Raw genomic sequence first — 27,722 nt, forward strand, 5'->3', positions numbered from 1 at the left:
AACGGGCGGCGGGGCCCGCGGTGAGCGGCGGGAGGGACAGGGACAGGGACAGGGAGGGATGGCGGCTGCGGCCCCACCGGGAACCTGCGGGACCTTTCCGGAGCGGGGGCAGCCGCGAGGAACGGGGGTCCCTGCCGGGGTCCGGCGGGCGGCTTGTCCGGCCTGCCCTGGGACGGCCGAGGGAGAGGCCCCGGCGTGCCAGGCCCCTCCGGGCCTCGGTAACCCGGGCCCGCGTCCCCGCGGTGTCCCCATGCTCACACCCCGTATCCCTGTGTCCCCATCCTCACGGTGTCCCCATCTCCTATCCCTGCGATATCCCCATCCCTGAAATGTCACCCTCCCTACAGTGTCCCCATCTCCCACCCCGTGACCTCATCAGCGTGTCCCTCATCCCCGCAATATCCAATGTCCCCATCTCCTATCCCCGTGTCTATTTCCCCATGCCCCCATCCTTGTGGCTCCCCCTAACCCCCTGTCCCCATCACCACGATGTCAGTGTCCCTATCATCCTACGTCCCCATCATCCCTACAGTGTCCCCATCTCCTGTCCCCATGACCTCATCAGTGTGTCTTCATCTCCCATTCCCGTGCCCCCATCCCTGCGATGTCACCATCCCTGCAGTGTCCCCTGCTCCCCTCCCAGGATATCCCCATTCCCATGTCCTCATCCCCACAGTGTCCTCATCTCCCACCCTGTGTCCCCATCCCCTTGGTGTTCCCAGCCCATGTCCCCATCCCTGCAGGTGGGTGTCCCAGCAGCTCTCATTTTGTCCCCCCATCTGATGCTCTTCCCGAAGTGTTTCCCTTTAATTGATGTTATTTCTCTTCTTTTTTTCCAGTCTGTGAGCAGACAGGTGGGAGCAGAGATGCCATCAAAGCAGAAGCCAATGCGGTACGGCCACACCGAGGGACACACCGATGTCTGCTTCGATGACACCGGCAGGTAACAGAGCCAAGAGAGGCCTGGCCTTGTTCCTGTCTCATGCTTTCCCAGCAGTTTGGTGTTAGGAAAAAATTCCTCTCTAAAAGAGTGGTCAGCCATTGGCACAGCTGTCCAGGGCAGTGGTGGAGTGCCCATCCCTGGGGGGATTGAAAAGCTGTGTGGATGTGGCACTTGGGGACACGGATTGGTGACCTTGGCAGTGCTGGGGGAGTGGTTGGACTGGATGATCTTAGAGGGCTTTTTCAATCTGAATGATTCTGTAAGTTTCTATATCAGCCACTGCTGTGTGAGACACTGGGATGGATTTATGGCCTGGCATGGTTCAAGAAATCCTTTGGGTTTTGCCTGTGGTGACAACTGGTTGTGTGACATATTTAGGTGCTCTGATTTTAGAAGTGATTGATTTCTAACTTAAATATAAGCATATATATATATATATCCCCATGTGTATATATATATAGTAAGTATTATATATTTTAAAACTCTATGTGCACATTTTATGAGAGCGACTTCATAGATTTTAGCAGAAATCAGTGTAGTGTGGGAGTAAATACGTTTATGTATGCGCTAAGAAATTAAAAATATAGTTGAAGGAAAGCAATATTGGGATTGCTATATTTTCATCTCTTCCTTGTGGTAGTTCTTGAATGTATAAATAAAAACTATATATTTAGTATTAAAATACAAACTATATATTTAGTAATACCTTTTTATAGACTAAAAAGTAAACTAAAAAAAACCCCAAGCCCTCTCAAAACAAACTCAGGATAGCCACCTTATATACTGGTTATGGTTAAAGTACATATTATTTTATTCCTTTCTTAAGTTCATTATCATTGCAAAGACAGTTCATAAGAGATGGTCTGGTAACAATCCCTTGAAACCACAAAAAGCCTTGTTTGGCATTCCAACCAAATGCTTCAAAAAGGATGCAGATTCCTGAATGTTAACAAATCCTGTGTCTTTCCACAGCTGCATTGTGACTTGTGGCAGTGATGGAGATGTTAGGATTTGGGAAAACCTGGATGATGATGATCCAAAGTCCATTAATGTGGGAGAAAAGGCCTACTCATGTGCTCTAAAGGTAGGGTTGTTAATACAGCTGCTCACAGTTGTGGATCTTCCTCCAGATTCTGGATGTGCCAGCTCAGGGATGCTGCCTCTGTGGGTAACCATAAACAGGAATTACCTCTGACAATTCATTCTACCCCATACACAGTTGTAGAGGAATTATAACTTACATTAAACTTCTGTAATGCTTTTTCCCCCTCCTCTTCCTTCACATTCAGTTATATTAATTTCTGACTTTGATCTCCTTTCTGAGAAACAAACCCAGCAGATTAAGCTAATTATTCAGTGAACTTTTTAAGCTGTTTCAGTGTTTTCTCACCATGTGAGTTGCAAGAATTTTCCCAGCATAGGATGTGATCATCAAGTATTAGGAAGAAAGCCAAGAGGTTGTTTTATGTGGGCTTGTGTTAAAGTCCAAGGAATTATAATCTGTATTAATCAAAACTTGCTTTCACAAAGTGAGTAATGGTTTGGTAACACTTTTTTTTTAATAATTGGTTGATGTTTTGCTCTCAAAATTGTTGTTTGGCCTAAAGATGCCTCTGACCCCTGAGAAGATTTATATAATAGAAAATAATTATTTTTACTATGCATGTTCATGTATTTAGCTTGAGAATTGTCACATTTTTTCCTTCATGTCCAATTTTTTTATATTGCATTAATCATAGTGGGTCTAAAATGTTGTCGTTGTGGCAATTTTAGAAGAGAAAACTTCTAGAAGTATACATCAGTTCTACAAATATTGTGTATTTAACCTGGCAGTGATAAAGAGAAAATTTAAGATAATTTTTCAACTACTTGTGATTTTGTAGAGGAGTATGACAGAGGAAGTAAATGAGTATTAACATATTTGTATTGCATTATAAGAATTATAATGTGAAGTCTTATTCAGAATTACTGCCTTAATGGAGTCCTCTTTCTTATGTCCTTTTTAACATACCTCATATACCTGTAAAATCTATTTTCATCACTGATTTTTAGGGTATTTTGCTGTAGATTTCCATCACATTAATTGTTGTTTCACAGACCAAGTGAGGTGACTTGAATGGGTTCTCTTAGCAAATAAGTGGCAGAGCCAGAAATTGCTAAATCTGTTAAAGAATAGATGAGGAAAAATCCTGGAAAAAATTGAAAAAGGTGCTTTTCTTTGAGGGATCTTTTATTTTTAAGCAGTGGGAGACTTAAATGTCAGGCAATCCTTTTTCAAAAATTACCCATCATTAATGAAATGCAATGAGGGACTGTTTTGAGATGTTGTAATCTAGGTAATAAATCTAATCTTTTTTTTTTTTTTTTTGGTTATTCACTACTGACTCCTGTTTCCTTTACCTTCAGGATTTTTTACTATAATTTTATATACCTTAACATAAAACCCCAACCACAATACTGCCCCCCGCCAAAAAAAAAAGACACACAATAAAAAAGAAAATATGGAATTTCTTTACATTTATTTTAGAGTTTTACTGCTGTGTACAACTGAGGAATAGTATTGTCACTCAAATAGGTATTATTTTCCAAGAATGGGATAATAATTTTATTTTGCAGTTTTTAAAATCTGGGTTAAACATCTGCCTTCTGTTTTCTGCAAAGAACTGAGCTATAGCTGATGAACTTCTCATCTTTCCCTGGTGGAATTTAACTGAGAATTCCAGTCCAAGGGTGCCCTCTCCTGATGCTGCAGCAGATCTAAATATCATGCAAGTTAGTTTGGTTAAAGTGTTAAATTATTAAAGTTACTATGATTGTCTATATTTTTGGGTGAAAAAAAATCTAAGTTAAAGAGTATTTCCTGTACTACTTTTACTATCAGACCTTTTTGAAATGGATAAATGAATGAATGAATAAATGAATGAAATTAATAAATAAATGAATAATTGGACAAAATATTTGGGACATCAGAGCGGGATTTTTGTCTCTGTGGCATAAATATGTTTTAAGTGACAGATTTTGTGTCTGATTTTGTTGTCAGAATGGAAGGCTGATCACTGCAGTCTCCAACAACACTGTCCAGATCCACACATTTCCTGAGGGAGCTCCAGATGGGATCCTCACTCGTTTCACCATGCCTGCCAACCACGTCACCTTTAGTCCTGATGGCACCAAAGTTGCTGCTGGCTCCAGGTAATGTGTGAGCAAAAGCTCTGCTGCCCTTCAGAATCTGGAAATTTCCTCACAGGCTGGTTGTTACCAACGAGGTCATGAACCCACAAACCTCTGAGGGCTGGAAAATGCCTTCAAGGGGGTGGAGGGGAAGAAAGGAATGAAGAGGAGTTTAGGAAACAATGCTCTGGGAGATACTTGATCCACCAAGTAGTTTTATATGGGAGTCTGGTGTTGTGAAATAATTTCTTTTCTTTAGGAGCCTTGAGTGTTTTCAGCTCAAGTGTTCACCTTTCTGGGTGTCCCCTCTCAGGGGTGGTTTTGTCACTGGGAGCTGGGGATGATGTCCCCACTGCTCAGGATCATGGGGCTGCAGATGGATGTGCACATCTAAAAGTTAGATTGGCTCTGATTTGTGTGAGAGCTTTGAGTCATTCTCTGGCATAAGCATCACTGATCTGCCAAATGATAACAGATGACACTTTCAAGACTTGCCTGAGGGGAATTTAATATGTAGTTTAGTTATTTTCTTAGGGCAGCATGTGTGCTTTTGCAGAATATTCTCTAGTGCTTTAACAGAGGAAGCAAAATAGCCAACAGGCAATGGGTTTTTTGAGGGTTTTTTGTGTATTTAAGGCTCAGGTGATTCTTAATTGGATTTGGTGAACTCTTTGGGCAGTCATAGCTAATTCAAACTGCCTGCTTGCCTCTCTTCTGGAATTTTGCTCCACAGGGGAGATGGCAGGGATCTGCTTCCTGACTCCTCTAAGTGTGAATTGAACCAGAAAAGCATTTTGGATGAACGTGCTGGACTGTGAACTCTGGCAGCAGCTCCAGCAGAACTGGGAGGCTGGGCAGTAACCAGTGTAATCTCCAAATCTGACAGGGATCATGGCTTTGGGCCCTCTGCCAGTGCTTGTTTCTGAGAGAACAGCTCTGCCCCAGGATCCAGCTTTGATTAGAGAGATTAGGCAGACAGCAAACTCTTTGCTGTTTCTAAAACTTTTATAACCCCCCAGAACTCCTGCAGCCTGGCTGGGGCTCCCATGTTTTCAGGAAAAAGAGCTCACAAGACTGTCAGGCCACCCCTCAGTGAGGTCTCTGTGTCATACTAAAGGAGAATGGTGAAAGCCATGAAGTGTGTGAGTGCAGCTGAGAAGAATTGCTTTTATTTGTCCCAGATTTCTCCATTTTTACATGAAATCCTCAAACTTCAGTTGTATATAAATTTAACGTCCAACTGGCTGCCAAAGTTCTCATGAACTACATGAAAAAGGTTAAAAGTAATGGTTAACTCTATAGAATTAGATCCTAAAATGAAATTTCTGAGGGTATTGCAATGAAGTTTCAGAGGGAGTGGTGCTGGTTTATCACAGTTTATCACAGGAGCTCTTTGTTTTAGGAGTTAGGATTGATATTGTGAGTTAAACTGCAGCATTGGCTGCAATTTTGGAAGAAGGAATTGTTAAAATTCCCTTTTTAGATCTCATACACTAAATAGTCTTAAAAATCCTGTTTAAAAATCACACAAAATAAACTACTTGCACCATCTTATTTTTAAAAGCCTCTTGGCCAAATAATTATATTAATGAATATTGGTCCCACTCAGTAGATAGTTCGTATTAAATCGTCAGCTCTCTGATATCTGAGCAGAGATTTTTATTAGATCATGTAGAATGTTATATTGAAGAGATATGGTCTGTGTGGGCATAATATCTTTTTCAAAAAACAACCATATTTTATGGATTTTGACATGAGCAAAAATAATTTTCTGCTAAAACCAGTCTGGCCTGAGTTCTGTTGTAACAATCCTCAAGATTCTCATTTTCCATTACATCATATATTGTTGAGAGCTGTAGTTTCCCCAAAAGATGTTTAATGCCTATTTTTATTGCCATAAAACCATAGTTTGTCATTGTTAATAGCAATGTTAACAATTTTATGTCATTGTTATCTGCAGTGACTTTATGATCAAAGTTGTGGAGGTGACTGATAGCAGCAAGCAGAAAACATTTCGAGGACACGATGCTCCTGTGTTAAGCCTTTCTTTTGACCCCAAGAATGTTTACCTGGTAAAAATAAACTTTTCTTATTTGCTTTCTGCTTTGAATCTCAATTTTCCTTGGGGGGAGAAAAAAATTAGATATTTTTTACCAAAAAATCCAACCAGTGGCTGGGCAGATGAGACAATTTCATTTCATCTGACCTTGCTGGTGGTGGAGTCTGTCACAACTTGTTGCCTCCCAGGAGAACTCAGTCTTTGCTTTACTAATCAGTTACTGTCTGTGTTCTTCTGCAATCTAATTTAGAGGAGGAAAGGTGCCTCACTAAAGATATGTAATATTAATTTTGAGCCTCTTTTGCAAATAAATAGCTCACTTGCAGTATGAGGGTTTGTAATTACAGCAGTTTGGAGCTGAGTACAGCTCCAAGATGACAGCATTGGAAATTTTAAAATCTTAAAGTGGTTTAAACAGGCAGATTTTCTTAAAACTGCCTGTGTATCCTGTGTGTGTGGCATTGGTTGTAGGGATTTTTCAATTCTGCAGCATTAATTTCTCCATGTCTTTAATTATTAATTTGTTTACTCCATTCTCTCACCGAGGCCTCGGCGAGCTGTGACGGTTCTGTCAGAGTCTGGAGCATTGCAGATCAGGTAAAGGCTGCCCTTTCCACTTGAAATCTTTCCTAAGCAATCCAGGGTTTCACAGACAGCAAGAAGAGCTGGACTGAAATAACCCTCCTGGAGTAGGATTTTCCTTTTGGGGATGAAATCTAGCTACACTTCACAGAATACTTCTCTCTGCTTCTGGGAGAAATTCCAAAACCTGATTATGAAATGTTGCCTGGGTAGCTGTGTTTTGTTCTTCCTGCCTGTGAAATCCCTGATTCCTTCTGTTCATCTCTCCTAATTGGCCAACACTGTAAGTGCCAAGGACAAAATGAGGATAGCAACTGACATCAGAGTCCTCATTTCAGAATTTCAGCACTGAGGAATTTTGATTATAATAAACAATTTATTAACTGTAGTAAACACATTTAGCCTCTGCTCTTAGAACTCTAAGGAACTTGAGAGTTTCAGGTGAAGGCTTTAATAAGGCAGTTCTGCATATGGGTATGGAGTCAGTTTTGCTAAATACCACTGACTGGAATAAGAATCCCTGTGGAATTATTCCTGTAAGTGCAGTTGAAAATATCCCCCCCACACTTGTGGCTTGCTCCTTTTTTATGACACAAGCATAGTTGTGTGAAATCTCACGTTCCAGACTGACAGTGGCTGCCTTCTGGGGAAATTACATTGAGAATGTTCCAGGGTTGGGCAGTTTGATGCATTAATCTGTGCTGGGATTTGAGATTACAGCCATTCATTCTTGCTACAGCTGGGACCATATTCAGGCTGTGCTGTGTCACCTTGCTGCAGTTGATCTGGGTTTGACAAATGCATTTTGGCCAGATTTCTCTATAACCTAATAATAGATGGGCTCATTTGTTCTGTACTTGGTTAAAAATACATGTACTGTGATCTTATTTCTGTTACAAGTAGTTTTATTGTCATTAAAATAGTTTCAGGGCTACATTGACAAATTATTTTTAAGGCAGTATGTACTACTGTATTTTTATGAAAGAGATTATTTCAGTTCAGATATATTTCTTCCTTTTGTTTTTTTTTTTTTTTTTTTCCCCACCCAAATCCTTTAAGAATTTGTCCTAACCAGCAGATTTTTGCTGAGCTAAAAAGCTTATTTTTAAAAATTTTGTTTTCAGACATGCACGACAAGCTGGCTGCTGCTGCAGAAATGTAATGATGTGATAAATGCTAAATCAATCTGCAGGCTTGCCTGGCAACCTGGCACTGGCAAGGTAAGTGACATTCTTTTATCACATCTTAATCCTTCTTTTGCCTCTGGTAGAATTCAGTCTGGGCAAGCCCAAATTGCACCTCCTGAGAGTAAGGAGAATATTTGGGGTGAAGTTCCCTTTTAGGAAACATAAAAAGCTGGAAATGGCTCCTTGTTTAAGCTCCAGACTGAGTTTGGCAGGAGTTCAGCTGTCAGCCCTAACCAGCATTGAACAGTCTTGCTGTGCTTGAATGGGAAGGAACATTGTACACGAGGGAAGTAATCAAATTGTGCACAACAGAGCATCAAAGCAGTCCTGTCCTCCTCTGCTTGGAGTCAATTTTGCTCTAGTCAGTAAATATTTCCTCAGTAAGTTGCTCCTTTCCTTTCACCTGAAAATCAAAGTTGCAGCCAGGTGGGGTTGGTGTCTTCTCCCAGGTCACAAACATCAGGACAAGAGGAAATGGTCTCAGTTTGCATCAGGGCAGGTTTAGGTTGGATATTAGGGAAAATTTCCTCACCAAAAGGGTTGTCAGACATGGCACAGCTGCCCAGGGCATTGGTGGAGTCCCCATCCCTGGAGGGGTTTAAAAGCTGTGTGGATGTGGCACTTGGGGACATGGGTTAGTGGTGAAGATGACACTGTCAGGTTAATGGTTTGACTTGATTACCTTAGAGGGCTTTTCCAACCCAAGTGATTCCATGATTCTTCAAAATCCATGGCTGCTATGACAGTGTTATGTTGCAATTTTCCATGGAAGAGTGAATGTCACCCTCAGTACAAATTGTTTCAATATCCATATTGCATAAAACCAAATACTTGGCATTTTTTAATTCTTCACACACACATGTATTCAAAATGTAAGCAGTTGTCTTGCTTCTCTTACAAAGCAAATTGTTGGAATCCTAACAAAAACAGATTCTAAAGAAATAACCAGCCAGTAAAATCAATGTAGTTTTATGGAAAGGGAAATGAGCTGGTTCAGGAATCAGCTATTCAAATCAGATTTATCAAGAAATTGTAACCTGATCAAAAGGAGTTTGGGGAGGGAGGGTAAAGAATCACCTAAGCCTTGTGCTCAGGGCATTGAAAACTATGTGTGTGTGTGTGTGTGTGTCATGTTTTGATAAATAAGAACCCATAACCTTATGGTGCAGTTTTCTGCCAGAAGGAAATTAAGATTACAGTAAAAACAGGCATGTTTTGCTCTGTTGCCTGTGGAAAGCATTAAAGAACCTTGTAATTTAAATTACTTCAGCTTGCTCTCTCAGTTGGCATGGTTGGGATGTTAGAGAGCTGTTAAATCCTGAGGCAGTCACATCTGTGAGGCTCCTGAATGAGGGAAATGTGCTGCTTGAGTGTTCTGTTAGACAGGTAACTTGTTCTAAATGGAGTAATATTTTTCCTTTGAGCAGCTGCTGGCAGTTCCTGTAGATAAAGTTGTTGAACTGTTCAGAAGAGAGACCTGGGACAGTCAATTTGATCTGTCAGATGCCTCCATCACACAGGTAGGTGCAGAAACCTACTGCTTGTTAAATACTCTGCAATTTAAATGTTATTCTGCAAGAAATTCTGCACAGTACCTCTCCCTTCCCTGGCCCCCTTCTCTTGGTAATTATTGTTCACATTTTCTGTTTAATTTCTGCTTTCTGTTGGAAAACAGGGCAGAGATGCTGAGTGGTGTCAAACACCTCCATGTGATTCCCCTCCTTCATTTTTAGTAACCCACCAGGTCTCTGAAGTCTCCTGGTGACTCACCCACTGCAGCTGAAGAACATCTGTTTCCACAAATTGCTCTAAATACAGAGCTTTTTAGAGAAAATGTCAGGAGTATTATTTCTGTATGGAGCAGAGATGTCACTTGCTCACTTTCTATTTTATTGAGCTGAAATTTAGTAGACCTGACTGTGCCACCTTCTTTCTTTTGGCCTCACTGTGTACTTGGGAATTTTTGGGTTGAAGATAATCACCTCCTAGTGTTATTAAGATGCAGAACACACAGCCTTGGATTTTAATTTGTGGGACTGCATGAAGTTCAAAATAAATAAAGCAATGTTTAGTGCTGAGTTTGCAAAATACTCTGCTTTTTTCTGCATGTCTAGAATTGGGTTTTGTTTGGCCTCATGGCACTGTTTAATGACAGAAGATGCATATTCTGAAACAAAAATATGTATGCTATCTTAAAGAGTGATTTTTTAAAGCAACCATTTTTATAATAATTTTTAAAGAAAAAGAGTTGCTTAACCCCATCCCGCATACAGGAGGCTGAATATACTCTGCTAAAGATGATTATTAATATTTTTATTCCAGAATATCTGTCTGTTTTAAGCTCCAGAATAGGAATGCTGTGCATGCATTGGTTACTTTTTATTATAATTTGTTTTATTTTTTCCTTAGCCCTTGAATGTTGTGGTCTGGTCTCCTTGTGGGCAGTTCCTGGCAGCTGGAAGTGTGGATGGGAATTTAGTGGTGTGGAATGTGGAAACCCAGCAGTGCATAGAGAGGTATTCAGTGTTGTTCCATAAATCCCCAAATTCTTCTCTTTTTTCTCAGAATAGAATTTTATGGTCTTTTCTGTGCAACTTTTTTTGTTCAAATGTAGAAGTTTGCCTCCTGAAAAACTCTCAGATTTTCAGGGTTTTCTGCTTTAACCTGTCAGGCACCTTAGGGAAGGGACTTGAGTGTGGATTTTGTTCAAATCCCAGAATCTTTCATTCTGTGTATATCTGTTATTATTTTTGAAACTGATGATTGATTAAAGGATAGCTTTGATGGAAACAAATTTTCCTCTCATCCCAGGCCCCAGTAACAAGTTTTCCAGAGGGAAAGGGAAACACAGCTCAGTCAGTCAGCCATCCTCACCTGTAGGCCAAAAAGGATAGACTGGCAAATGCAATTTGCTTAATTAAAGCTCTTAAAGAACCCTAAATACCCCCCCAATTAAAATCAAAGGTGTTATTAAATGAGGTAGAGAAGAAGAGACTTATCTGAATATTCTGTGTAAGAAACATGATTATAACTGCAATCCCTATGTTAAGAATTATTGACAGATTATGTAAATAATTAATGGGATGATTTTTGTAAGCATAAAGGGTGGAAAAGATAGAGGATTAATTTATCAGTTTATTCAAGAGAAACAAATAATATTGTTTCTATAACTGGGTGGTTCTGGAATAAATGAGTGCTGAGGAGTTCTTTTGTCTTCTAAATGTGTATCAGGAAGCTGTTGTTTTAAGAATATGATTCTGATTGATTTTTAAACCTTAAATTATTTTATTCATAGAAAAGGAAGACTTGCTCTATTTTTATAGCAACTGTTTACTCTGAAGTTGGCCTATTAATGATCTTATTATGTGTAATATCACTTTCTTGTACTAAATAAAAATTACCTCTTTTTGCAATAACTCTTGGAGGGGAAGGTTCTGCCCTGAGGAGCTTACTAAAATCCATTATTTCCATATTCTTTTTAGGATGAAGCATGAGAAAAAATACTCAATTTGTGGACTGGCATGGCACCCTAAATATAAGCAAATTGCTTACACAGACAATGAAGGAAATCTGGGGCTGTTGGAAAATATTGGTGATGTAGAGAAGCCAAATGACAAGGTGCTCAGTGCCAATTACTTCTTGAATTAATATCATTATTTAGGTTATGTGGAACACTTTGTTTTGTGCTTTACAAGTTCCCTCTTGTGTGTTAATTTATTTCTTGAGTTGCATTCCAAAGGAAGTTCTGTGCTGATGGCTGATCTGCTTGTAGGTTGCCAGTGCAGTGGCCAAAGACTACAATGATCTGTTTGATGGAGATGATGATGATTATTTAAATGGGGATGTGATTGAGCCACCTTCTTCCCCAAAAACTGGAGATCATGAGGATGATGCTGATGACCTTATGCAGCCCCCAGGCCACGTGAGACGGGCAGTAATTGATGATGATGATGATAACTCACTAGGTACACAATGAACTGATTTTCCAGAGCTCTTTTACTGGGATGATCTTTTAGCATCCTCCACTCAGATATATTCTGCTTTGTTTTTCCAGAGAAATCTTGACTGTTTTAAATTTTTTTAACCTATATTCTGTCATAATACTGTGTGTGAGATTTTTTTTTTTTTTTTTTTTTACTTCTAGATATTGGGTTGATAAAAGCTAGTTCCAGTCTTCTTGAGAAGGAGGATGATGGTGATGATCAGCCTGGTGGCTTTTCAGCTTTGCCACCATCATCTGCACGGCAGCCTTTTTATGATGGGCCAATGCCAACCGCCAGGCAAAAGCCCTTCCAGTCTGGCTCCACTCCTGTGCATCTGATGCATCGATTCATGGTAAATCTGTGTGATTATTTAGATTTAGATGCTGGTTATTTAGATTTAAAATGCTAATTTTGTATTTAATATTGTCCATTTCGTGTCACTTTTTAATCTAGTCGAATATTTTTTAATACTTTACAGTGTGAAGCTAAATAATGGAAAGTAGCTTTGTTTTCATGCAAGGACTCCATAATGTTTTTGTTTACATTTCAGTTGCTTTAAAAATAAATACTTTACTTTGAGATAAAATCAAGCTATGCAGTTTGTACCTGTGCTACTCAATTCTAGCAAATTGAGTAGCACGGGGAAAAAATTAGTTTTAAGTCAGAACTGTGGATAATTTTGTGCTGTTAAGACTTGTATGTTAATCATTCACTATTTCTTTCTATCTGCAAGTTCTTTACACTTAATTTGGTAAGGAGAAAGATGGCTGTGCAGTGAGAGTGAAACTACTTTCTGCCTAATTCAGCCGTTTTAGGAACCACAAGTCCTGATTTCACAGGTCTCCAATCTTTCTCCAGCCTGCCACCCACTCTGGTTCCAGATAAAATAATTACAACAGGCTGGATTAGGGCAGTAGATCTGCTGGATTTAGGGCATTTGATTTGATGGGGTTTTTTGGCTGTGTGTGGTTCCTTCTGCCAGGTGTGGAATTCGGTCGGAATCATTCGCTGCTACAACGACGAGCAGGACAACGCCATAGACATCGAGTTCCACGACACCTCTGTGCACCATGCCACTCACCTGCCCAACTCCCTGGGCCACACCATGGCTGACCTCTCCACTGAAGCCATCCTGCTGGCCTGTGAGAGCACAGAGGAGCTTGCAAGGTAAGTCATGGCCTTGCTTTGCACAACCCATAATAGGGAGCTGCTTTTAACTTGTTTCAAGTATTTCGGCTTTTGGTATCGGCTTATATAAATTCTGAGCTTTTTGGGTTTTGAGCGTGCTTTTTATTTATGGGTGTCTTGGTTTGAAAAGACAGGTGTCTACTGAGGAAGACAGGAGCCTTCCTTGAAATGGAAAATGCAAACCCCCTCCCTCTGAAATGCTATAATTTTGAAATTAGGCGAAGATATGGGAATAGGAATAACAGTTCTTTACTAGGATAACTAAAAATTCAAATGCAATATTACAAACAAACAAGCAAAAAACCAAAAAACAAACAAAAAATACACTGATAGAGTCAGAGCAGTCCCCGCCCCCTGGGTGTCAGGAAGGTGTCCCAGCCCCATGCCATGGGGGCTCAGCCCTCCTGCAGTGCCAGCTGTGGCTCTGCTGCAGCAGGGATCCTGCACAAGGGGGGAGTTTTCCTCTGCAGCTCCAGGGCTGCTGCAGATGGGCCTGGGCTCCCTCTGGCCATGCAGTGGAAAGGCTGTCCTGGTGTCCCAACCCTCAGATTGGATCCAGGTAGGAATGCTTGGCTCCTCCCCTGGGCGGAGCATCTCCCCATGGGATGCTGGGATTGGATCAGCCCTGCAGGGACACTCAGTGGCCATGGACAGCAGAGATCTCCTGGAGGGAGGGTTGGCTGTGGGAGAGATAAAGAAAAAACTGCCCCATGAACAGAGATAACTGCCCCACCTCTGACGGATGGGAATTGAACACACACCCAGCTAAACCTGAGACAATGGGACCACTCTCAATGGAATTTTAGCTTCCACCTACTGGAGACTTCAAGAGTATTGAAAAATGTAAATTGTTTCTTAAGATTTTCTTCTTAATTCCTTTTCCAAATGTATGTATACTGGAAAGTACACAGTGCAGGCTCAAAGGAAATGAACAACAATTTTTCAGTCTGCTCAGACCAAAGATCAATCATAAGGGTTCAGCTATTTCTTTTCACACTGTTGCTAAGGAGATGTTTGGAGATACCCATAAGAATTTCAAGTGTGAAGAAGACTAGTTTATGAAAACCACAGAAAGATTTAAGCAGCTGGGCCAGCTAAACTCTGTTCTTGCATTTAAGAACAATTTCAACAGTATTTTATTGTTGGTTTCTGTGGAAATATCTTGAAGAAAGATCTTTCTTATTATTTTCACACATAGAGCCTTGTGGTAAGTTGAAAAGCATCCTTTAAAAGTATTAATTGTTATATGTTGGTTGTCTGATTTTGAAAGTGACAGTGTTTTCAGTGTCAGTGTTTTCCTCAGTGGAAATGGGTAACCTCTCAAAAGGCACCGTGTCTGTGGATTGGTCATAGGCAGTTTTCAATTATTAAGAACTGAAGTTTCTAATATTTTTTCCCTTTGAAAAATAGCATTACTGACTTCTAATGAGGGCTGACATTCAGGGTGCCAAGGAGGACATTTAGCTGCTTCCATCTAAAAAAATCTCTCAGGCCTTTCAACTCTTTCTGCTTCAGGCTTTAGAGACTTTAAATCTACAGTGCTGGTCAAGCTGCCTCTTCAGTTTTTGAGTAACAAGAGCAACACCTTTGCAAATGGCCACTTGAAATTTGTAGTGCCACCTGTAGTTCCATCAGAGATCTCTGACAAAAATTTATTTTACTGGTGTATTTTCAGATATTGTATTTACTTCATGTTGAGATGTTTGTTGGTTCTTTGTCTCTGCCTTAGCAAGCTGCACTGCATCCATTTTGGCTCCTGGGATGCCAACAAGGAGTGGACAGTGGATATGCCAAAGGATGAAGAGATTGAGGCCATCTGTCTGGGTCAGGGCTGGGCTGCCTGTGCCACCAGTGCCCTCCTGGTCCGTGTGTTCACAGTTGGAGGAGTCCAAAAGGAGATTTTCACTCTCCCAGGCCCAGTGGTGTCCATGGCAGGACATGGAGAGCAGCTAATGCTTGTTTATCACAGAGGTAATTTCTCCCTTTTGTCGCTTTTTGAACTGGGATTGTTTTCAATCCTCACCTCTCACAGCTTCACACACTGGTTAATTTGTTTGTAATCACCAGAGTGTTTTCTTCTTCTTTTCTTCATGGTGTTTGTCCTTTTCCTCTTCTTTTGTCCTTTTACAAGCACATCCATCACACCCACAGACCTGTGACTTCTGACAGCAGAACCTGTGTTTGATATTGGGATGCTGGGATTAAACTGTGGGGAAGGGGAGAATTTTGCAACAATGAAATTAATAAATTAAATTTGGATTTCAGATGTACCAGAAGGAATTACTACAGGAAGTTAAGGAAGTTGTTGTTATGCACATCTTGTGTGTCCAAAATATCAAATACTTGTGTGTCTGACAGTGATATCCACGGGCAACACTGCATTAGAATTAATTTTTGATTCAAAACTAATTTAGCCAATTCTTCTGTTTTCTAACACAATCATTGAACAACTTCCTCCTAGGTACTGGGTTTGATGGGGACCAGTGCCTTGGGGTACAACTGATGGAGCTAGGAATGAAGAAAAGACAGATTTTGCATGGAGACCCTCTTTCTCTGACAAGGAAATCCTATTTGGTGTGGGTTGGATTCTCTGCAGAAGGTATGAACACCTGCATGAGAGAGATACTGACACTGCTGGGGGGATTGCAGGAAAGCTGGAGAGGGACTTTGGACTAGACAAGGAGGAATGGATTCCAACTGCCTGAGGGATTTTGGGAAGGAATTCTTCCCTGGGAGGGTGGTGAAACCCTGGCACAGCTGTGGCTGCCCCTGGATCCCTGGAAGTTTCCAAGGCCAGGTTGGACAGGGCTTGGAGCAGCCTGGGATGGTGGAAGGTGTCTCTGCCCAAGGCAGAGGGTGGAACAAGATGGTTTTTAACATCCCTTCCAACCCAAACCATCCTGCTATTTTATGGAGAAGTTTGGCTAATTAATAACCTTTCAATAATGCAGATCTTAGGAATTGCACTTTTTCTTCCAATCTCCTCAACAAAAAAATTCTATTTTTATATTCTTTCAATATATTTATCAGAAGTCTTTAATATTTTCCCATTCAAATATTATCAGAACTTGTTCTCCTGATTGCTTTTCCTGCTCAGCCAAAAGAAATAAACTGTTAATACACCATAAGAGCACCCCAACCCCTTAAAGTTGGTAGCTTGGTAGGACCTTTTATAATAAACATAAAAAATAATTGTATAATAGCTGATTTCCTTTGGGAATCTGCCCAAGCAGTATAAATAAATTCGATTTCTCCATAAAATGTTTAAATTTGGAGCGTGTCAGTTGGCCCGCAGTGGTGCTGGCTGACAGAAGGTGGCGCATCTCTCCAAGGAAACCGCCTTTGCCAAACGGATTTCTGCTGCTTTTGGGAGAGAGGATATCTATCTGAAATGTGTAAACCATCATTTCCCAGATGTACCCACCACTCCAAACCTGGCTGGGCTGTAATTTGCTGCCTGTCAGAGGAAATTCTCTCATTTGTCCCAAACAGGAACCCCTTGTTACGTGGATTCCGAGGGAATCGTGCGGATGCTGAACCGAGGGCTTGGCAACACCTGGGTTCCAGTGTGCAACACCAGAGAGCATTGCAAAGGGAAATATGATCATTACTGGGTCGTTGGCATCCATGAAAATCCCCAGCAGCTCAGGTTAGATAATTCATGCTTTGTTTGTCTTGGTTTTCAATCCTAGAGAACCTTTTTCAATCCCTTTTTACAAAACTGCAAACTTCAGCTGGTGCTGGAACAGGTGCCTGGTAAATATTCACAGCAAATGGTAACTCCCCAAATGGAATTCTGCATGGAGGATTCTTTATAAACTGGCTTTGAGTAACTCATTAGAGTTTTGTAATTTGTGACTGATTAATTGGCTCACAGGTGTGTGTGCACTTTATTGACACATTCATAAAACTGCATTTTGCTAGAGAAACTGTCTGAAGTTATGGTGGCTGTTAGACATCTACTTCTCCTTTTGATGGTTTTGGTTGTTTTGTTCTTTTTTTTCCCCAAGTTTTTGGGGTTCTTGGTATCTTTTTCCCCCTCTTTGTTTTCCCCTTTTTTGACTTTGAAAAGAATCCAATCCTATAAATCATCTACATCATCAGACATAGATAAATCAGAGCAGTCTGTTGTTACATTAATATTTAAACTGTGGCCTCGAGGAGCCATTTTGGATGTAAAATTGCTCAAATATTCAGCTGAAAGCTAACCATTTCTTTATAAAATATTATACTGGTGTGTCTAAATAACTGTTTCTCTTTAGTGTGACATGTGTGCTGGACATTTTGTTGCTAAGCTTTGTTTGTAGCAGTTTTTATTCAGTGGTCTGTGTCCTTTTCCTACCAGGGCAGAATCCATCAGCTCACATATTTTACTGAAATTTAGACTCTCTTACTTTACTATATACAGACAATTTTAGAGTTTGGTGGGAGACTGAATTTTAATAAAACTTATGTGGCATTCTTCATAATACAATGCTTTTTTGGAATAAGGGAAATAATTTGATATTAAAATGTCACTTTCCTGCCTGTTTCTCCCTCCAAATCATTATGTTTGCCACCAAAAATGTGCAGGTCACATCACATTGATAAGATGATCAACTGTGAGTCTCTCATGCTGAGTTTTTCCTTCTATTCCAAGAAAGAGGGTGCTGCTCTCTGAATTGTTAAGAACATTTTACTCAAAGCCAGCAGCATAATGAAGATAAGGAGGGGGAGTGTTGTTGTAGAAACACCACATGCCTTAATTAAGAGATAGCCAGAACACTGATGCTTCCTGTTCTTTTTTTTTTCAAGTCTCTGGAACAGCAGCTTAGAAACCCAGATGTTTTTGTCAATGCTGCATTGGTGCTGCAGGAAACACAGCTCTTCCCCAGTCAATGGTTTGCTTAAGTGATTGTTACCAGAAATTACTCCTTTAAATATAATAAAGCAATAAGTCTGTCCCTTCAGTTGCTCAGTGGTTTCTGATTTTAATATATTGCATTTACTCTTTGTAGCAGCTGTTAAATCAAACATTCTGTGAGATCAAGATCAGAGTGTGTTATGTGCCACATTTGGAGTTTAAGGTGTGAACAAGAGCAGCGTGTGCCTGGCTGGTTTTGAACACTTTTCTTGCTTGTCATGTAAAGATTACCCTTTTTCATGCAATCTTACACATTGCTGTATTTAAACCAGTCATTTAATTGCTACTTTCCAAAGTACAAATCCTCTTGAAGTTGCTTGCTGCTTGGGAGACCTGGTTTGGATGTGGAACCTGTGGTGAGTGTGGCTGTGTTTTGTTTCTGTGCCCAGGTGTATCCCCTGTAAAGGAGCTCGCTTCCCTCCCACCCTGCCACGACCTGCTGTAGCAATCCTGCCTTTCAAACTCCCTTATTGTCAAGTGGAAACAGAGAAGGGACAGATGGAGGTATGGAATGGTGGGGAGTCCACAGCTGGGAGCTCAGGTGTCCCTGGAGTGGGGGTGATACAAGAGGAGCAGTGCAAACCCTGAGTAACACACGTGGCCAAGGGGTTATTTGGGTTCAGTGTTCTCTGGTTTGGTTCACAACTGTTCCTAGAAGAGCACAAAATGAAACTGGCAGAGCTGATGCAATGTTGCATTTATACATGATCTGTTTCTGACCACTGAAGTCTTTCTCACTCTTGGTTTTTTAGTGGGTTGTGATACCAGATTTGGGGATCCCAGTCAAGATGCCCTTGATTATGTCTGGGTTTTACTATTTTAATTATAACAAAATTTCTGAAAGATGTACTAAGTATACAAATTCATAATCACTGAAAACACAGGTCTTCTGGCTTGGCTTATTTAGAGGCTGGTTGGAGCAAGATGTGCTTGTAGACCACTTCTAGAAAAATAAGTGATTTTATCCTTCATTTTTTGTTGGTTTAAGGATTTCAAACTTGTGATGCACAAAAGAGAAATGAACATAAAATTCTAACCTCAGCCTTTGAAGAGTTGAATGCTATTTAAAATTTATTCTCTTTGATAGAAGTGTAGATAAAAATTTTCAATAGTAAACACTCTGACATTTTTAATGAATTCTCCTTCATTTGGTTGAGTGTTTTGTTCTTTATCTGATAGTTTGCCATTCCTCCCTCTACCCAAAATAATGGGATGAAAATGCCAGAAACTGTTGATTTGGCTTGAGGGAATCTGTGTGGGTAAAGAAAAGTTATTCTAATACATCTGATGAAAACATACTGCTTTTGAATCAGTTTATAATTATTTTGAACAAGGCTAGCCTGGTCTAATAGCCATACTTGCATTATAGTTTTTATTTGTGTCTCTCAGGTAAACTCATAAGTTTACTGACTTATTCTGGAACACTTCCAGCTTGCTGTAGGACAGCAGATAAAATAATTTGTTCTAGAATTGTCTATCCTGATAGTACATTGGTGAACATGTAGCTTTAATTCTGTTGCAAGCCTGTAATATAAATGGAATTCAAAATACATGGCAACTGTTTGGATCAGTTTGTGTAAGTGTGGTTGTTCTCCATCTTTTCCTTGGTAGCATTGACTTGAAGGAGAATTCTCTGCCCCTCACCTTCATTATCAGAGGAAAGGAATGTTTCAGAATAAGTGGATAAAATCCATTGTAAATTATTAGGCATTATGTTATGGGATGTTTTTCCCCTCTGAATTCCAACATTCATCCTTCTCCCTTTATTTCAGGAGCAGTACTGGCGTTCTGTTTTGTTTCATGGCTACGTGGATTACTTGTCAAAAAATGGATATGAATTTGATGAAAATGCTAAAAATCAGGCAGTGAAAGAACAGCAGGAACTTCTAATGAAGCTGTTTGCTGTAAGTACAAATACATATAGGAAGAATCCCTAAGATTTATTCCTGAGACTGGAGGTGCTAAGGGCCAGGTTGGACAGGGCTTGGAGCAACCTGGTGTGGAAGGTATCCCTGCTCATGGCAGGGGGGTGGAATGAGATGAGATTTAAGCTCCCTTTCAACCCAAACCATTTTATGATTCTATAATTTATTTGTAGATGGCATCTGATGTAAATGCTGACGTGATTCTTCTTCTTAGGAGTCTGGCTGGTGATTGGCAACCAGCTGGTTCAGACTGATAAATGGTGGGCTGCAGTGTGAAGGGTGGGGGAAGAAAGAAATAACAAAGCTTTTTCTTTGATCTGTAACTCATGATTATTGGTGTCTTGTCTTTATTCATTCACTCCACCAAGACCATGATGTGCTACTCGTGGAGTCTTGAGGGAGTGTGGGATTGAGGTGTGTGACTCCCCGGGCTCCCTCTCTTGCAGCTCTCCTGTAAGCTGGAGCGCGAGTCGCGCTGCGTGGAGCTGGCTGGGCTCATGACCCACAGCGTGCTCAACCTGGCCATCAAATACGCCTCCCGCTCCCGCAGGCTCAACCTGGCCCAGCTCCTCAGTGAGGTGGCTGTGGAAAAAGCCTCAGAGCTGGCAGCAGCACAGCAGGAGGAGGAGGAGGAGGAGGAAGAGGATTTCCGAAAGCGCTCGAGCGCTGGGTAAGGCGAATTTCCGTGGCTAAAAACTGGGATGGTTTTGCTGCTCTGTTAAGGTTTTGATGCATTTCTGTAGCCCACAGTTTGCAGGGTATTTATGGGCTAAGTCCCTGAACTTTCTGTGGCCCACAGTTTGCAGGGTATTTGTGGGTGAAGTGACAGCTCGAGTTGCTCTGCTTGGAAATGATACTTGTGGAATGACACATCCTTGCTGGTGTTTTGTTTGTTCATTAGTCCCGGGAAATGGGACAGCACAAAGGGAAATATCTGCACTCCTCACTTCCTGTGTGCTGTGTCCAGCAGCCTGAGAGCCAAAGCAGGCTCAGTGCTAAGTTGCTCTGACTGGAATTTTCTCTTCCCACATTTCCCTACCTTTGATTAACTCCCACCTATTTTTTTTTCCCCTCTTTGTCTCAATCTCTCAATCTCGATTCATTCCATACCTGTTTTAAAATCCTATCTTTCTCCACCCATCCCTTTTTTTCAATATCCCATCTCAGTTAATTTTATTTAGTCTTATTCCCTCCTAACTAATCCCAACTCTTCAAACCTATGGAACATATTACAGGTTGGCTTTGCATTTTTTTCCTCTTTGTGCTATCAATCTTTCCTCTCCTACCTGCATGTGCTTTGTATAATGTGATGAGGCAAAAGGTGTGTGTTTGTGTCTTGGTGTTTTTTTTTTTAATTGTTATGGGGTTACTTTTAAACATATTTAAATTCATAATAATAACAACAACATATATTTATATTCATTTATGTAATATTGTTGAAAGCAATGTCTTCCTATAGCAATTTTGTATATGAAATATGAGACTTATTTAAGCAAAAGGAAGTGATAAGTCCCTGAACTTATCTGTAGCCTTTCCCTTATTCTTCTGTGTTAAACTGCACAGTCAAAACTAATTTCTAAATATTCTGGCTTGTTCTGGATCCTGTGTGGAAGCTTTAATCACATGTCTGCAACTTCAACCACTCTGAGGGCTCAAATCCATCACAATCATTATGTTGTTCTTAGTGCCAGAATAATCTAATACTGATTGTTTTGGTTGAAAGAAATGGGCCTTTTGTTTATATTATACAGATTTTGGTAATTGGCAAATTTTAGGAGGAAAATGCAAGAATTATACATCCTACTATATTGGGAATTTAGAGAATAATTGGATTAAATGTTCAAACTTGATGCCTTCAGTATGAAATTATATATCCATTATATATATAATATATATATACACATACACATATATATGTATATATGTATATATTATATATATAATGGATATATAATAAAATACATATATACAGTATATATTAATATACTGTGTGTATATTCATGGATGCAGAAAAAGTAATTGATAATACTGGAGGTATATGTGTTTACATGGAGATTAGAGAAGCTCTTTAATATTTGCATTTATATTTGTTGCAAAGTGTTCTGGCAGTAAAGTTATGGAGTGGTCAATGAATCTTTAATCATCACAGTTTAATCAAGGTATAATGCACGTAAATGCCAAATGTTATTGTCCTTATTGCCTAAATTAGGTAAGTGAGCTTGCTATCTGTTGTTCCAGTTTTCCTTCTGACTTGGTGACCATTTCCTTTGTGCTGAATTCCTTCCTTTAGTTCCAGCAGCTCTGCCACCAAGTGGGGGCAGCTGCCAGGCAGGAATGTTCAGCAGGACCAAGAAGTGGAAGATGAAGAAGAAACTGATGCCTGTGAGGAAGCAGAGGAAACCCCAGAAGTGCATAAAGAGAGTAAGAAAAATATATTCTCTGTATAGACTGGGAGTTATCCAGATAGCTTTTGCAGACTTAATAAGGAATTAAGTGGCTCCATGTTCCAGCCTGTGCCTGCAGTCACTGCAGAGAAACAAGTTCACTGTGTGTCATCTGCTGTGTCACAGCTGTGTGTGCTTTGTATCCATTAGAGGGGCCCTGGGGCATTTTTTCCTGTTGCTTGATTTTATTCCTAAAGGACTGGCTCACCCCCTAATCAGTTGCTTTGATTTCAGCTCCAGTCTTGCAGGAGGTAGATTGATATATGAGTAGTTTGAGCACACTTTAAGGAATAATCTTAAGGTTTAAGAAATAAATTTGCAGCTCTAAATCAAGGCAGAGGTGACAGATGGTTTTGTAAAACTGTTTGTACTGTCTGATAATTTTACTGTAATCATGGAATCACAGAATGGGTTGGAAGGGACCTTAAAGATCCTCCAGTTGCAGCCCTGCTGCCAGGGGCAGGGACACCTTCCTCTAGAACAAGTTGCTGAAGCCCCATCCTTCCTTACTTGTCAGCTTGGTTTGATTTTTTAAAAAAGAATTTATGCTACAGTATTTTATTGTATTTAAATATGTTCTCCTTTCCTTTTTCAGAAGAGCCAAATGGTTTCTCCAAAGGTGTCACTTCAGCAGAGGTGAATACTCCGAAGCCTGGTGAGTAAATAATTCATTCTAGGATAAAACCTTTGTCATTCTTCACAAATCTGCTCCTGTTTTTTATCCTTTATTCTCCCATTACTACTTAAATTTAGTGCATAACAGTGTTGTCAAATGGTAAATTCACAGAATCATGGGAGGGCTTAGATTGGAAGGGACCTTAAAACTTATTCCACCCCCCTGCCATGAGCAGGGACATCTTCCACTATCCCAGGCTGCTCCAAGCCCTGTCCAGCCTGCCCTGCTCACACAGATTGTTTTTAAGAGGTTCCCTATTCCTGTCCTCACTACCTAATGGTGTTCACAGCACTGTTCTGATTGCCTCAGCTGTGCCAAAAGCTGAATCAGTGCCAGCCTGGCTGTGCCATGAAGGCCTTCTTTGGGACAAGGGAGGAATGAGGACAGTGATCAATGGATTTGTTTCACTACCCACAGAGGCACATTTATTACTTGCACAGCAGAGTGAGAAATCCTGAGCTAGAGCTGTGAGTGTGGGCAGGCAGGGGCAGAATGTGACCTCCTGCAACCTGCCAACCCTTGAGCAAGAATAATAGGAGTGGAAACGGATTTGGGAGTGGAGGAAGTGCTGGGTCTTCCTCTGGGTTTGTATTTTAAGCTGTTGGTCCTGTGTGGCATTTCTGATAACTAAGAATAGCTGAACACATACAGCATAACCTTCACAGGGTTATTAAAGTGTCTTTCTACTCCTCTAAAATGTGCACATTGCCTCAAAGATTTGGGAATATGTGTGAGTGCACACATTTTTACATTCTTTTTTCTCTCCTCTGAAACAGCTCTGGTTGCATCCAGCAGCAGAGGACGAGTGAATCCATTTAAGGTGAGAATTTTGCAGCTTCGATTGTGATGCTCTGAAAACCACAACAGATTCTGTCTGCAGTTTCCAATATAATAGATACCTTGGAGGGGAACATGACAGAAAATAAATAAAACACTTATTTTCTTTGTTTTGCTAGGTGTCATCCAGCAAAAAGGAGCCAGTGGTCCCCTCAGGAAATGTTTTGGACAATATGACCAAATACTCAAAGAAAACATCTTCATCTGGCAGTCGAGCTGCAGACAAGCAGAACCCTCCAGTTATAAAGCCTCTGACTCCCAAACCCAAGACCAAGCAGGTAATGTTTGTAGTCTTGCATCATTTCAGTGAGGAAAGAATAAAAAATGGAATTTTACCAGCTTTTATCAAGTATGAAACCCTGTGAGTAAAGCAGCTTAGATAGCAGAATTCATTAAAGCATAGTGCAAAGACTATGACAGCACATAAAACAGCAGGAAAAAAAATCAATTTTAGAAATTAGTTTCTGTAGTGAGCCTTGTCTTTTATTTGAAATAATGTAAACATCTCTGTGCTGAAATTGGATGGACTAGATACTCTATTAATGCAAGTGATTATTATGTCTTTAGGAAAGGCTTGGGGTTTGTTAGGCTACATGTTACATGTTGTCTGAGAATGAGGTGATTTTACTTTTTTCTTTCTTATTCTCCATTTCTGTAGGCTTCAGCTGCCTCCTTCTTCCAGCCCCGCACACCTGCATCTAATCCTGGGGAAAAAACAGTGGAAGAAAGAGAAGAAAAAGCAGGGAATGAGTCCCAGGAAGCCAAAGTCACTGCACAGGAAAACACTGAAAACAGAAGGTGAGAGACACTTTCATCTCAGTGCCATATTCCAGTTTTGATAGAAATGCAAGTCCAAACTCTGTTTTCTTTCTGAAGATGTTGGACTTGCCAAAGAAATATAACATGAAGATTAAAGTTCAGCTCACAAGTTGTCACCTTTGTGAACCCACTTGAAAAATGTGGGAGGGAATAATAAATGAGCAGTTCAAAATATAATTTTGGGGCTCTGAGCAACAATTTTTGCCTTGATACTGCTTGTAATGACCTTTGATAAATGAAACCATGCTGCTGTGACAGTCCCAAGCATAGGAAATAGTGAAAATTTCAACAGCTCTAGAAAATCACAAACAAAATCACAAAGAAAATCTCAAAGCTAAGGGTCTTATGTGAAAAAGTAAAAACTTTATTTTGGTGGGATTTTTTTAAAAAGAAGGTCAACAAAATCTTCAGTCACCTGAGGAGCTCATCTCTTCCTAGCTAAGGCTCTCATCTGTCATGCTCCTGGGAAGCAGATGTATTTCCTAACAACCCCAGTCCTCATGAAACCTGCATTGTTCCAATCATGTTTCATTTAGGCTTCATTTAGCTGAGGAAGATGAAGGTAATTATTACTCATTTAGACTGGCATTCTTTCAGTTAACCTTTACAGATGATGTTCTACAACAAGTGGCAAGGAGAGCTGTGAGAAATGAATGAGCTCTATTTTTAGCTTGATGGGACCCTGTCAGAAAGGGAGAACCATTATGCTTTGTCATTCTAAAAATGTTAATCTCCATATATATATCACAGTTTTAATAAAAATCATTGTCTTGATCTTGCCTTGTCAGCATGTTCTGAGAGCATCCTGCATGGGAGAGAGGAGGCTGCTGCCCTGAGAGGTCTTCTGAGAGCAAAAATACCACTTAGGTGCTGCTCAGAGATGTTGTTTTGGGAGGATGTGGTTTTCCTATAATCTTCTTAACCAGACAGTTTTTGTGTGCTTGCTTTAGACCAAGGACAGGTTTCCAGATGTGGCTAGAGGAGAACAGAGCAAACATTTTGACAGATAATCCTGATCTGAATGAAGCAGAAGTAATAAAAGAAGGAATGAGTCGATTTAGAATGCTGACATCAGAGGAAAGGATGGTAAGAAAACATTCTCTAATTCTGTGGGTTTGATACTTTTTTTCTCTCCAGCGAATCCCTGGGTTATTTTCAGTTAGGACTTTTTTTCCAGAAATTCCTCTTTATGCATTTCAGTTTTGAATTGTGCCATGATCTATGACTTATAATTTATGAAAATATAAACTGAATTATAAGCAATATCAAAAAGCAGCTTTTCCAAAGTGAGGCTTGTGAGAGGAATGTAATCAATGAACAAATAACAAAAGGAATGAGTTCAAAGTCACATAGCCAGGCTTAATTCAGTGGGGATTCAATTTGTTCTCATTTAACTTGTTGAATCTTTTGGGTTTCTCATTTCTCCAGAAAGACAATTTAGAGCTTCAATTTCATATACAGTTTCAAAAGAAGTTCAGTTGTGAAGGAGAATGTTGTTAGAAAAAAGGAAAGTGAAGAAATAGTTCCTTACTTAATCCCTATTAGTTCATCACAGGAATTATTTCAGTACCTTAAAATCAGATTAACAATGTGTATAAAACAAAGTGGTGAGTTTTGGGACCTAATTTGGAGTTTTCTGTTTTTCTTCAAAGGTGTGGACTGAGAAAGCAAGAGGAGGAAGAGTCAATGACTCAGCAGAAGACAAAAAGAGGAAACGTCCCCCAGCTGAGGAGGATGAGGTGAAGAAGAGCCAGGAGCAGAAATCTGAGGACACAAATGTATCCAAAAAATCCAAGCCTTTAGATCCATCCACAAACAACAGATTGTCAGCTTTTGCCTTCAAGCAGAGCTGAATGAAATGGTGCCTTCTCAGTGTCTGTGTTCTGAAAGAATTCATGGAAGAAATTCCTCTGTGTTGAGGAGTTGGCTGCCATGCTTGAAGAGCACTGGCAAAAAGAGTGCCTGGCTCCAAATAGTCTGTTAGAAAGTGGTTTATTATCAATTTTTGAGAGGAATATTGAATCCCCTCCCAGTCTTTGACAAGATCCTGCTCATGGGCCTGTTCCCTGGCAGCACACCCTGAGCAGAGCTGTGTGGCTGTGGTACACCCTGTGTGCCCTCATACCACTGATATTGGGTGCCAAATCACATTAATCCTTCTGGGGAGGGTAAACTATGTCCAAATTCTGCCCTGTGGTTTTAGAGAGGCAAAATAATGGCTTCCCTACCATCCCTACTGCCTTGAGAGCAAGACACTCCAGGAAATGGGTGTGAGGGGGAGAAAGCTGAACACCAGCAACATGTTCAGCTGCATCTTCAACACCTGTGGCATTGGCAGAGCCTGATATGGGCAGGGATAGAAAACCAGAGCAGAAACTGAGTTAGGAAGGTCAGGTGTGCAAAGCCAAACCATTCCACACTGTGCAAAGGTGCTTTCCCAATCCCTGCCTCAGCAGGATCCAGAAACTGCTCAGAACTTGTAATGTTTCTAACATTTGTGTCTGTAATGTTTGTCTCTTTAAATAAAATGGCTGTTTCTTAGTTTAAGGTGCTAGTCTTCTTTGCAGTTGTAATTAAAGTAAACAGATTTCTACCTGCCAGCCCTAAGGCAGTCAGTTGGTTTTACCCTGCTCTGGAGACAGAGCACTATGTCTGATAAATGTAGCAAATTCAAATTTGAAGCAAACTCAAATTTTGAAATGTTTTCTAAGATCAGTTAAAAGTTTTTAGCACAACAGCTGAGACTGAAGACAAATGAATTCTCCAATTCAAAATGAATTCTCCAATTCAAAATGAATTCTCCAATTCATTTTTTGCACAGCCTTTCATTGTTTTCTTTTTCCATCCCTCTTGATACTGGCACAGGGTGCCCAGAGCAGCTGTGGCTGCCCCTGGATCCCTGGAAATGTCCAAGGCCAGGCTGGACAGGGCTTGGAACAGCCTGGGATGGTGGAAGGTGTCCCTGCCATGGCAGGAGGTGGGAAATGGATGAGCTTTAAGGTTCC

General features: G+C 40.4%; 1 protein-coding gene across 2 annotated transcripts; it reads left to right on the forward strand.

Annotated features, from left to right (window-relative positions):
* Window positions 1–2: 2 nt before the first annotated feature.
* WDHD1 (WD repeat and HMG-box DNA binding protein 1) lies at window positions 3–27,264 on the forward strand. 2 transcript variants are annotated; one of them, XM_059474313.1, is made up of 26 exons: window positions 3–20; window positions 851–943; window positions 1,916–2,027; window positions 3,984–4,135; window positions 6,075–6,186; window positions 6,720–6,770; window positions 7,880–7,975; window positions 9,370–9,462; window positions 10,352–10,458; window positions 11,425–11,560; window positions 11,715–11,907; window positions 12,087–12,277; window positions 12,908–13,092; window positions 14,843–15,084; window positions 15,575–15,712; window positions 16,606–16,762; window positions 18,406–18,520; window positions 19,789–19,920; window positions 20,388–20,611; window positions 22,232–22,362; window positions 22,981–23,040; window positions 23,838–23,881; window positions 24,018–24,176; window positions 24,557–24,696; window positions 25,668–25,803; window positions 26,370–27,264. In XM_059474313.1, the coding sequence occupies exons 2-26, from the start codon at window positions 867–869 to the stop codon at window positions 26,568–26,570; spliced, it is 3,384 nt and encodes a 1,127-aa protein (XP_059330296.1). In that variant the 5' UTR covers window positions 3–20; window positions 851–866; the 3' UTR covers window positions 26,571–27,264. The 2 variants fall into 2 exon arrangements, with proteins under 2 accessions (XP_059330296.1, XP_059330297.1); XM_059474314.1 differs by having other exon boundaries at window positions 18,406–18,493; window positions 19,879–19,920.
* The last annotated feature ends 458 nt before the right edge of the window (window positions 27,265–27,722 follow it).

This window comes from Ammospiza nelsoni, chromosome 6 (genome assembly GCF_027579445.1).
Source record: "Ammospiza nelsoni isolate bAmmNel1 chromosome 6, bAmmNel1.pri, whole genome shotgun sequence".
Classification (NCBI taxonomy): Eukaryota; Metazoa; Chordata; class Aves; order Passeriformes; family Passerellidae; genus Ammospiza; species Ammospiza nelsoni.